Source organism: Hypanus sabinus, chromosome 1, assembly GCF_030144855.1.
Source record: "Hypanus sabinus isolate sHypSab1 chromosome 1, sHypSab1.hap1, whole genome shotgun sequence".
NCBI lineage: Eukaryota > Metazoa > Chordata > Chondrichthyes > Myliobatiformes > Dasyatidae > Hypanus > Hypanus sabinus.
This window is the reverse complement of record NC_082706.1, coordinates 186,573,320-186,586,489: the sequence shown is the minus strand read 5'-3', so window position 1 is coordinate 186,586,489 and position 13,170 is coordinate 186,573,320. Positions and strand designations below refer to the sequence as shown.

The window sequence follows — 13,170 nt, the reverse complement described above, 5'->3', positions numbered from 1 at the left end:
GGTGAGTGCATGGAATGGGCTGCCAGCAATACGATAGGTTCTTTTAAGAGACTTGTAGATAGGTACATGGAGCTTAGAAAAATACAGGGCTATGGGTAAGCCTAGTAATTGCTAAAGTAGGGACATGTTTGGCACAACATTGTGGTCCAAAGGGCCTGTATTGTGCTGTAGGTTTTCTATGAAAGGCATAGGTAGAGTAGACAGACAGTATCTTTTTCCCAGGATTGAAATGTCTAATACCCAAGGGCATACATTTAAGATGAGAGAGTGTAATTTCAAAGCAGATGTGAGGGACAAGTTTTTTTTACACAAACATTGGTGGATGCCTGGAATGTACTGCCTTGTCGTCATGGTAGAGGCAGATATATTAGGAACATTTAGCAGACTTTTAGAGAGATACATAAATTCAGGAAAATAGAAGGATATGGATACTGTGTAGGCAGAAGAGATTAGTTTAGCTGGCCATTTGATTATTAATTTAGTTGGTTTGGCAACAGTTTGTAAGCCAAAGCACCTGTTCCTGTGCTGTACTGTTCTATGTAACTACTGGTTGGTCTGTAGCTTTTGATGATCCACTCACTGTTTGACTATAAGCATGAAATCCTTCTCTTGTGACTTTACTTTCAGGTAACTGGAGCTGCATTACAGGTACTAACTATCATTGCAAAATGGCCCATAGTCTTAGTCTACCAGGTAGTTAAAACACATCTCTCCTACTCATCCAAAATTCCCAGACATGGCAATATCTCCTCCAGTCAATTGCCTGCTGGCATCATGCTATCACTGAAAACAATGGAAACAGGTTAATTAGTATCATAACTTAATCAAGCTTGTTCCAGCACCAACAATACTTCTGTGTTTATCTTCCTTAAATTATCACGTTGGGAATATTTTTCCAAAAATAACCAGCACCTTCTCTTGAGTAAGTGAAGAACGTTGAATGAGGAAACATACCACAGATATTTTGGTAGAACACAAAAACATTGGCTAATTTTGATTAGGATATATGAATTTGCATTCTATCAAAGCACGTTTAAAATAAAATTAGCATTTGATATACATATATGTGTTTTGTCTGAAAATAATTAAAACCATCAAAGTTGTCTGGATGAGTGTATATGAATGTAAAAAAGGAAGCTTGCCTTTTCTTCTGCTGTATTGCATTTTTCATCTTGACTTAATTGCTTCATTCGTAGTTTATGGATAATGTCTTCCTTACAAAGTACCTGCAGATTTACAAATTGAATATGCTAAAAAGATCTTTAGATAGATTTATTTGAATGTTTGTTAAACAATTTAATAAATTACTTCTTTTGATAGAATTTCGTGTTCACTCTGAGCAGTGATCATCCAAGCTTCAAGCCGGGCCTGTAAACGTCCATTTTCTTCTACTGTTTCATTGTATTGCTGCTGAAGTTGTCTCATTTCATCTTTCAATTCAGTGAAGGTGTTTTTCTTGTTTAGAACCTTCAGTTAGGAAATAAATGTCCAATAATATTCTTTAACAATACTTATAAATTTGCATTATGTAAACATTTACAAAGTGCCTGATGTAATCATAACATAATAATGAACTTCCTTTACAATTCTGAAAAAAATTACAATCTTTTTTCTGTTTCAATGATTAAATAACTATTTGTCATAAGACCCTTGTCATAATAATCTGCAAAGCCAAGACATTCTATTATTAGAAATGAACCTCATATTTAAGCTAATTATGAAAGCAGAAGTAAAAAATATAAGAAAATTGGTTAAAACTTATGATTAAGTTTTTCAAGATTGTTTAATGTCATTTCCAGTAGACAAATGTAAAGGAGAACAAAGTACAGTGGCAAGCAAAAATTTGGACAAAAATTTCTGTTACTGTGAATAGCTAAGCTAGTAAAAGATGACCTGATTTCCAAAAGGCATAAAGATGATACATTTCTTTAATATTTTAAGCAAGATTACTTTTTTATTTCCATCTTTTACAGTTTCAAAATAACAAAAAAGGAAAAGGGCCTGAAGCAAAAGTTTGGGAACCCTGCATGGTCGGTACTTAGTAACACCCCCTTTGGCAAGTATCACAGCTTGTGAACACTTTCTGTAGCCAAATAAAGTCTTTCAATTCTTTGGGGGATTTTCACCCATTCTTCCTTGCAAAAGGCTTCTAGTTCTGTGAGATTCTTGGGCCATCTTGTATGCACTGCTCTTTTGAGGTCTATCCAAAGATTTTCAATGATGTTTTGGTTGGGGGACAGTGAGGGCCATGGCAAAACCTTCAGCTTGTGCCTCTTGAGGTAGTCCATTGTGGATTTTGAGGTGTGCTTAGGATCATTATCCTGTTGTAGAAACCTTCCTTTTCATCTTTAGCTTTTTTACAGACGGTGTGATGTTTGCTTCCAGAATTTGCTGGTATTTAATTGAATTCATTCTTCCCTCTACTAGTGAAATGTTCCCCGTGCGACTGGCTGCAACACAAGCCCAAAGCATAATCGATTATCCCCCCCTCCACACCCCACCCCGTGCTTAACAGTGGGAGAGGTGTTCTTTTCATGAAATTCTACACCCCTTTTTTCTCCAAACGTACCTTTGCTCATTGTGGCCAAAAAGTTCTATTTTAACTTCATCAGTCCACAGGACTTGTTTCCAAAATGCATCAGGCTTGTTTAGATGTTCTCTTGCAAATTTCTGATGCTGAATTTTGTGGTGAGGACGCAGGAAAGGTTTTCTTCTGATGACTCTTCCATGGAGGTCATATTTGTGCAGGTATCACTGCACAGTAGAACAGTAATTCTTCTTGAAGGTGTTTTGCAGTCAAGCGGGGGTCTTGATTTGCCTTTCTAGCAATCCTACGAGCAGTTCTCTCGGAAAGTTTTCTTGGTCTTCCAGCCCTCAACTTAGATCTCCACCATTCCTGTTAAACTGCCATTTCTTAATTACATTACAAACTGAGGAAATGTCTACCTGAAAACACTTTGTTATCTTCTTATAGACCTTTAGGAAGATTTAGCAGACTCTGGAGTGGTGGTGCACTGTTCTACTGTGCGGCGACACCTGCACAAATATGACCTTCATGGAAGAGTCATCAGAAGAAAACCTTTCCTGCGTTCTCACCACAAAATTCAGTGACAAGTTTGCAATGGAACATCTAAACAAGCCTGATGCATTTTAGAAACAAGTCCTGTGGGCTGATGAAGTTAAAATAGAACTTTTTGGCCACAATGAGCAAAGGTATGTTTGGACAAAATAGGGTGCAGAATTGCATGAAAAGAACACCTCCCCAACTGTTAAGCACAGGGGCGGGGTGTAGAGGGGAGGAAATCGATCATGCTTTGGGCTTGTATTGCAGTTAGTCGTACGGGAAACATTTCACTGGTAGAGGGAAAAATGAATACAATTAAATACCAGCAAATTCTGAAAGCAAACATCACACCATCTGTAAAAAAAAAGCTGAAGATGAAAAGAGGATGGCTTCTACAACAGGATAATGATCCTAAACAGACCTCAAAATTCACAATGGACTGCCTCAAGAGGCATAAGCTGAAGGTTTTGCCAGAGCCCTCACTATCCCCCACCTAAACATTATCGAAAATCTTTGGATAGACCTCAAAAGAGCAGTGCGTGTAAGACGGCCCAAAAATCTCACAGAACTAAAAGACTTTTGCAAGGAAGAATGGATGAAAATCCCTCAAACAATAATTGAAAAACTCTTAGTTGGCTACAGAAAGCTTTTACAAGCTGTGATACTTGCCAAAGGGGTACTAAGTACTGACCATGCAGGGTGCCCAAACTTTTGCTTCAGGCCCTTTTCCTTTTTTTTGTTATTTTGAAACTGTAAAAGATGGAAATAAAAAAGTAATATTACTTGAAATATTAAAGAAATGTGTCATCTTTATCTTTATGCCTTTTGGAAATCAGGTCATCTTTTACTCGCTCAGCTATTCACAGTAACAGAAATTTCGACTGGGGTGCCCATCTTTTGCATGCCACTGTATATAGCTGGGGTGCCTAAGACTTTTGCACGGTACTATGTTTGTCAATGTAGAGTGGACAGCGGGTTTCTAAATCTGTGGAGCACTGCGGAGGGTTGTGGGACAGGTGGCAGAGGAGTGCCAAGGGCAGGAGCAGTGCAGATGCATACACACCCAGCCATGAGACACCAGGCAAGGGGATTTGATTCCAAACAACTAGTTTATTGATTATTATAGAATGTCTCTCTGGTGCTTCCCACTCCCTTCTCTCTGCCCCCTTCCCATTCTTATTTCACAATAGAGACCCATATCGGGTTCAGGTTTATCATCACTAACGTATGTCATGAAATTTACCTAAAACTTTTGCACAGTATTGCACATCACAAGTAAGTTTCTTGTCACATTCCTATCAGCATTCAAATCACAGCATCTTTCAGTCAATCTCACCCACACTTGACCTGCTCCTTGGTGTTTCTGTTGTCATTCCCACACTGTTTGCTTATTGCTGCTAGTGAGTTTCAAAGCTATCCACTCCCTTCTTGGGCAACAGAAAAGTGTTGTCACTCAACTAGCCTTAATTTAAGGGATTCAATTAAAATACAAATATATTTGTATGGTATACATCTTCCTTAATACAATGTCTTTGTTTGTCTTCATTGGAAATGAGAAGAAAGAAAATCATTGACAAGGACGGCGCCGGGATTTTACCAGAAAAGGTCCTTTTTATTCTCAATCTTTGCCTCCTGCCAGTCAGTCAATCTTCTATTCATGCTTGTATATTTCCTGTGATACCATGGACTTATATCTTGTTTAACAATCTCATGTGCGGCACTTCATCAAAGGCCATCTGAAAACCCTAGTAAATCCAAAGACTGTCAAGCATGTCAAAGGACTTAAGATATTTTTTTTCTAGAGCTTCTTATAAAAAAAGAATCTGAACTTCAGATGATCATAGATGTAAACTAGCAACAAAATAGATGACTTGGTGTCCTTAAGCCCTCTCCACCATTTAATAAAATCATGGCTCATCTGAATGTGATCTCAACTCTATACTTCCATCTACTTCTGCCTCTGCCTTAAAAAATATTCAGATAGTTCTAAAGACGCACAATCCTCAGAGAAAGAAAACAAAATTAACTAATTTTTGTCTTAAAAGTTGAACACTTAATTGTAAACAGTGATTCCTGTTTCTAGATTATTCCATAAAATGAAGCATTCTCTCAAAATCCACTTTTTCAAGCCCCTCAGAATCCAAAATGTTTCACTCAATGCCAGTTTCGCAGTCCAACGCTCCACCAGATATAAGCCTGGGTGTCAAATTTTCCCCATGAAAGAACTTGCCATTTTTTCTTCACTGCTATTTATATATGGATGTTAATCCATTGAAAGCAATTCAAAGAAGGTTTACTGGGCAATAACATAAACAAATCAGATTCTGCAGTTGCTGGAATACACAGGAACATACACAAAAGCTGGAGAAACTCAGCTGGTCAGACAGCATCAATGAAAAGGAATAAACAGTCAACCTTAGCTGAGATCCTTCATCAGGACTCAAAAGATATAAGAGCAAAATAAGGCCAGTCAGGACATTGAATCTACTCAGCTGTTTCATCATGGCTGATTTATTATTCTTCTGAACCTCATTCTCCTGCCTTCTCTTCATAAAATTTGATGCCCTGACTAACCAAGAACCTAACTAATTCTATGTTAATTATACTCAATGACTTAGCCTCCACAGCCATTCATGGCATTGAGTTCCACAGATTCACCACTCCCCGGCTAAAGAAACTCCTTCTCATATCTGTTCAAAATGGACACTGCTCTATTCTAAGTCAGTGCCCTTTGGTTCAAGACTCACTTGTATCCCTAATATCAAAGAGGATACCAGGATTTTTTTCAGATATTTCACCTTTTCTCAATTTATAACTTTTTTGAGTTGCCTTCTGTTGGATTTAAAACTTATCCTCTAAATTTCCACTAATTTTTTTGCTATACAGTGATTAAAAGTATTCAACACCTCCCCCCTTGGAAGTTTTCAAGTTTTTTTTGTTTTAAAACATTGAATCATAGTGGATTTAGTTTGATTTTTTGACATTGATCAACAGAAGAAGGCTCTTTTCTTCAAAGTGAAAACAGATCTCTACAAAATGATCTGAATTAATCACAAATATATAACACAAAATAATTCATTGCATTAGTATGCACCCCCTTTAATATGACACACCAAATCATCACTGGTGCAGCCAATTGGTTTTAGTAGTCACATAATTAGTTAAATGAGACTACTTGTGCACAGACAAGGCGCTTCAATTGATTGTAGTAAAAATATCAGAAGGCACGTGGAAGACTCTGAAATCAGCTGGAAGAAGGTTTTATGGTGTGATGAAACCCAAATTTAGCTTTCTGGCCATCTGACTAAATGCCATGTTTGGTGTAAGCCAAACACAGCACATTATCAGAAACACACCATCCCTACCATGAAGCATAGTGGTGGCTGCATTGTGCTGTGGAGAAGCTTCACTGCAGCAGGCCCTGGCAGGTCTGTCAATGAATTGAATTGCATTGACTTTATTACTTACTCCGTATATATGAGTAAAAATCTTTATGTTACGTCTTTGTCTAAGTGTGCCATTATAATAATTTGTAATAAATAGTATGTGCAACAGGACAATCAATATAACATAGAAATACAATTGTATCAGTGTGAATTAATCAGTCTGATGGCCTAGTGGAAGAAGTTGTCTCGGAGAATGTTGGTCCTGGCTTTTCTGCTGCAGTACCTATTCCCGGATAGCAACAGCTGGAACAGTTTGTGTTTGGGGTGACTCAGGTCCCCAATGATTCTTCAGGCCCTTTTTACATACCTGTCTTTATAAATGTCCTGAATAGTGGGAAGTTGAGATCTAGAGATGTGGTGGGCTGTCCGCGCAACTTGTTGCAGAGTCCTGCGAATGAGGTTCCCATACCAGGCAGTAATGCAGCCAGTCAGGATGCTCTCAATTGTAGAAAGCAAAATACAGGGAAATCCTGGAGGAAAACCTGATGCAGTCTGCAAGAGATCTGCAACCTGGAAGAAAATCTGTTTTCCAGTAATTTTGAAGCCACAAAGCATAAAGCCAAAGCTACACAGTAATGGCTTCAAAACAACAAAGTTAATGTCCTGGAATGGCCAAGTCAGAGTCTAAACCTCAATCCAATTGAGAATTTGTGGTTGTTCACTCACAATCCTATGCAATCTGAAAGAGCTTGAGCAGTTTTGTAAAGAAGAAGAATGGGGAAAAATTGCTGTGTCCAGATGTGTGAAGCTGATAGAGACATATCCGCACAGACAATTTCAGAAATTGCTGCCAAAGGTGCCTTTACTAAATACTGACTTGAAGGGGTGTGAGTAATTATGCAATCAAGTATTTTGTTTTTAATAGCTGTAACAAATTTAGACCAATTTGTAGAAATTTGTTTTCGCTTTGACATGAGTCTTTTCTGTTGATCAGTGTCAAAAAAGCCAAATTAAATCCACTGAGTTCAATGTTTTAAAACAATAAAACATGAAAACATCCGAGGGGGGTGAACACCTTTTAGAGGCACTGTATATTGTATGCCCACAGAAACTCCAGCCTTTCTGTTCTTATGTCACCCCTGCAAGTGTCCCCTTCCATGAACTTTGGCAGCTCTTCTCCCATGCCACTGTAATTCCCTTTAATCCACTGTAATACTGAAACATCTGACATTATCTTCTCCCTCTCAAACCGCAGGTTGAATGCTATCATATTTTGATCACTTCCTCCGAAGAGTTATTTTATCTTAAACCCCCTAATCAAATCTGGTTCCTTACCAGAACTACCTTTTCCCTAGTGGAGTCAACTGCAAGCTGCTCTGGAAAGCCATCTCCAAGCTCCTTGGTATCCAACATCATTCTGATTTCCCAATCTTCCTGCATATTTAAATCCCCCATGACTGTTGTAACACTGCTCTTGTCAGATGCCTTTATTACTTCCTGTTGAAATTTATATTCGACTTTCTGGCTACTTACGGGGGCCTAAATATAACTCACATCAGGGCCTTTTTACTCTTAAGCTTCTTAACTCTACCCTCAAGGATTCATCTTCCAATCCTATGTCACCTCTTTTTAAGGATTAGATTTCATTCTTTAACAACAGAGGCACTCACTCCTTCTGCTTATTTGCCAGTCCTTTTGATACACCATGTATTCTTGGATATTAAACTCCCAACTGAACTTCTTTCAGCCATGACTCAGTGATGCCGATAATGTCATATTGTCATATATTGTCAATCTGTAAATGTGTTACACAATCATCTACCTTATTCCGTATACTGCATGCATTCAAATATAACTCCTTCAGGCCTGTATTCATCACCCTTTTCAATTCTGCCACAAGTTACACTTCAACTCATTATACTGACTGCAATTTTGTCCTATCATCTGCTTGTCCTACCTCACAGTCTTACTAAACAGTGCATCAGCATGTATACCAAATGCCCCATCCTCGGCCCTACTATGTGGTTCCCTTTCCCCCTGCCAACTTAGCTTAACTCCTCCCCAACAGTTTGAGCAAAACTGCCTGCAAGGAGATTGGTCCCCATTGGGTTCAGATGTAAACCGTCCACTTTGTGCAGATCAGACTGCACCTTCCCCAGAAGAGATCCCAAAGATCCAGAATTCTGAAACCCTGCCCCCTGCACCACTTCCTCATCCACTCATTCATTTGTACAATTCCTGCTCTAACAAGCACGTGAAGGGTGTAGGGTGTCAGCCAGAAACTTTGTTTATTCCTTTCCATAGATGCAACTGACCTGCTGGGTTCCTCCAGCATTTTGTGTGTGCTACTGACCAAAACCTAGAAAGAACAAGTTCTATTATGTCAAAGTTAAGGTGGCATCAAAGAAAATAACTGGGGAAATACATTTTCTGTATTTACCTAAAAAGAAATAACTAGCTTTAGAAGGCATAGCTCTGACTTTATTTTGGTGTATTAACCTGGATCATTAAAATTTTTAAACAACTCATGGAGCCTTAGGCATTTTCAGTTAAAAATATAGAAATAGTTCAACAGTTAGAGGTTATATTTTCTGGTAACATCCTTTTCTTCAATAATTTCACTCTCACTCTGTTCCCTGACTCTATTCTCCCACCCAATTTCTTCTCTTTCCCATCCTTCATACATCCTCTTGATCATGCAATCATCTTTTAATATGTCGATATTAATTTTATTTTTAAAATTCTAATGTTAAATGATTATTGATGTATCAAAGCAATTAAAATAACAAATATATTTTATTCTGAAAAAGCTATGAAATATCCTACTGAATGTATATCACAGCCACAAAGGTTGAGCTGTTGAGAGTCATATTGAGGCATAGCTGCACATATAATGATCTAGAATGACATGCTGCTATCATGAATGCCACAGGAATTAAACATGGAAAAGGACAATGATGTGATTCAACATCCCCAAAGAAAATAAAAGCCTGAATATCATTCCTTTTGCTGAAGCACTTATATAGATTTTGGTTAGCCATTGCAATATATTTATAATCTCATACTGTACATATCCATTGTGGTATTCCTTTATATATTGACTATATTTAAAAAAGTTAAATCCTTTTGTAAAATTCAAACATACAAACTCATTCCATGAGCTTCATTTTTAGCCTTAATGGGTGCATACAAACATAGACATAAATCACAGATCCAGACCTTAATAGGTTAAAAATGTATTTCACAAACGTCCTTAGATACAGGATAAAGGCACAGCACATCAAATATAAATAAAATTATTATGCTGGCTACTGACCTAATTATGCTGGAAGACTGAAATCAAAGTATGATGAGACCAGCTTTTAAGTCTCCGTATAATACAAACCATATGTAGAATCTACTTTATCAGAAGTCAGAAGGGCAATATTTTCCTGAAAATTACATATTCTCATGCAAAAACCGGATGGTCTTTATTGATGGACAATGTCGTAAAGCCATCACCATGTTTATAGACATTTAATTGAAGACAGCATAAAACGATAAACTAAGAAACATGCATGGTTGATTCCTCCAATTCAAACCATAAATCATACTGATGTTCAGACAAGTCTCCCAGCCACAAATTCTGATGATAGATGAACCATTTAACTTTGATTTTTGAAAGCAATGAGCTTGCTAGCAATACCTCACACTGACTAATGCCACATATGGTCATGCAAGAACTCATCAGAAATACATTTTTTTGTTTTGTAGATGCTAAAGGAACATAATATAATATATAAATGCAGTTAGGTAAATCCAATTTTTAAGAATTTAAAATCATTTTACAAATAGAGTATCAATTATTATTTGAGGGAAGACAAAAGATAGTTGTAGGTTTTTATCCTCGTGCTAAACACATTTTTGTTTTTGTTTATTTAAGTTGGCAAACTAAAGCATACTAATTTAAATACATGTTCAGGCGCTTTGTGTGTATGTGTGCAGCAGAGCATTCATGGAGAATTTTGTGAAACATTTCAAGTAACCTAAAATTCCTTTTTATAGACTAGAGATTCCAGGCGGTGGCTCTCTCTCACAACCCCAGCCCTAAAACCAATAGGGGATTCAATAATAAAGCATTATAATGCAGGCCAAAAGCAGCTGCTTACCCTCTCTGGGGACTTATTTAGCAGTGCAATGTAATGCCTGACTTTGAGCCTTGTTAGTAGGCAGTTTGTGTGGCTTCGCTTGCAGAACAAACACACAGCACTGAAATCATTAATTTAACCAGGTTTAATAGGATTTTTTAGAAATCCTTTTCTCCATTTCTAAAAATATGTTTCCTTCCTCTTTAGCTTTAAAATATGATGTTTTCTAGCAGATAATTTACTGTTCTTTCTTTCAATTATTTCAGCAGGTTTTTTTTCTTACATTTAACAAAAATTAAATGTAATTTTCAAATCTGGTTACTAAGAAATGAATAGGTGTGAAAGAATAAGAATGTGTACTTGGTTAAAACTGGAATGGTATTAAAAATTATGTGGACCACACTAGAGAAGTAATTTCAAAATTTAATGCACTGGCCATTTTTACAATGCACTTATTATTCAGATTCACTGTGTTACATGGTTAGCAATGTTCAAATCAGTCTGAATCCCCTCTAGTTATTGTTTGGTATCATCCAGCTATAATAAATGAAAAAGCAGTGATATTTAGATGGATGAGCTGTGCACCTGGAAGAGAAAACCACCAAACAACGACCTAAAGCGATCCCCTGTCTTCACATGCTTGATTTAATTCCTTAATTAGAGCCATTAATCAATGAGTATGAGATATAAGACTTCAGAAGGGCTGATGACATGACACCTTGCCACCTGTCAAAATTACAGCTTTCGTCATGCACCATCCCTCAAATAGTTACTTTCTACAAGCCTGGTTGCATTTCACAATTCATTATTTACAGTAGAGCCCTCTACCAACCTAAACCTTTCCTGATGAACCTATGTGCAACAAGCATTTCACTTATTATTCATTAAATAGCTGTGCCTCAAACTAAATTCCAGGATTTGTAAACTAAGTCTTTGTGTCTCTTCACGGAACATGATTTTGTTCCAGTGCCATACATTACAAAAACATGACTGGCATTTTGAGTTGAGAGCTGCTCCCTTAGCACATTGCCTGGATAACCAATATAGTCAAAGGTTCTTAATTATAAAACTAGTTTCAGTAGTGTAAAAATTTCAGGTTTTGCATCTTCAACAGTTTTGATACTTGGAATATTTTTTTAAGGCAGCTGAGAAGAAAATATTCAATTAAGCCATGATTATTTAAATTTGAAGGAAGTCAGCAAGTAAGAATAAAACCAAATCATGACATTTTGAGTTCATTTTAATATGAATGTGTTCTCAGTCATATATAATAAAATAAATCCAAATTATGATTTTTTAGTACTATACCCTCATGTTAATACCCTGGTTAAACTACTGGCAGAAGGAATTAAACTTCCTTGGTGATTTGAATGTTATAATCTAATTTTCATGAAAATCTAGTCATAATCTCACTGCTGTTTCCAGAACATGGCTGCTGTACTTATTACATCAAAACCATGGTCAAGAGAAGTATTCATTGGCTGTAACGCTGTTCAGAATATTCCTCGATTATGATACACCACATAAATCAGGTCATGGAAGTTATTGGGGGAATATATTAGCATGGTTAGAGGATTGAATAACTAATAGAAAATAGAAGGTTGGGAACGATGGGTCATTTTCAGGTTGACAAGCTGTAACTATTGGGATGCCACATGACTCACTAGTGAGCCATGATTATTTATAATCTATTAATGACTCAGATGAAGGAACCATGTGTATTATGGTCATATTTGCTGACAATATGAAGTAAATATGCAGCTACAGCAAATACTGGGGAAGGTAAATGGACTGATGGCCTTTGTTGCAGAGTGAATGGAGAATTAAATAACCAGAACCATTAAATAAAGATTAAAGAAGGAAACTTTGGCAACAGCATTACTGATGTACTGTGTTCAATTTGCCTATTTAAGGAGGAATATACTTGCAATGTAAATGGGTCAAAGAAAGTTCATGAGATTGATTCTGGAGATGCATTAGGTTGTTTCATGAGTTTATAGTATGAAGTGATATTGTTAAAATATGTAAGATTCTGAGGGAGATTCTGATAGGAAGATGCTGAGGATATTTCCCGTCTTCAGGGACAGTTTCAGAACTCAAAATTTAACTTTTAAGATAGTGACGAGCAGAAAATTCTTTCAGAGACCCAAATTATTGAATATGTTTGAGGGTGAAATTAACACTTTTTTTCTTCTACCAAGGAGTCAAAGATATAGGACACAGAATAAAGCAGAGCTGAGGTCAAGCTCAAATCAAACACAATTTTACTGAATGCTATATGGAAGGGTCAAACGGCCAATGAAAGCTCCTATTTTATACATCACACCCTTAAATGCAAGAGAACAGTGAAATCCTATATATATTTCTTATTTTTGCTTGTCAAATGTTCAAATACTATCTTTCATGGAAGAAACTAAATTTTAAAATTTCTGTGGGATTAATTTTGATTTTTGGAAAATTTGGCAAGGATGGCTAAACAGTGTCTTATTTTTGTCTTTTACCTTGTTAGTTAGTGTGGCATCATGCTGTGCTATGTAAATCATAGTAAGAACAGATCCACAAAATGGAAAATGAGTATTTATTAGAAAGTAAG

General features: G+C 36.8%; 1 protein-coding gene across 17 annotated transcripts in view; it reads right to left on the bottom strand.

Annotated features, from left to right (window-relative positions):
- Window positions 1–13,170, bottom strand: part of LOC132401241 (interaptin-like) — a 617,788-nt gene that overhangs the window by 401,735 nt on the left and 202,883 nt on the right. For all 17 annotated transcript variants that reach the window (XM_059983244.1, XM_059983267.1, XM_059983373.1 and 14 more), the window contains 2 exons: window positions 1,309–1,467; window positions 1,143–1,226 (listed from right to left, as the gene is read on the bottom strand). In XM_059983244.1, the coding sequence (XP_059839227.1) occupies window positions 1,143–1,226; window positions 1,309–1,467 (243 nt within the window). The remainder of the gene's footprint in view (window positions 1–1,142; window positions 1,227–1,308; window positions 1,468–13,170) is intronic.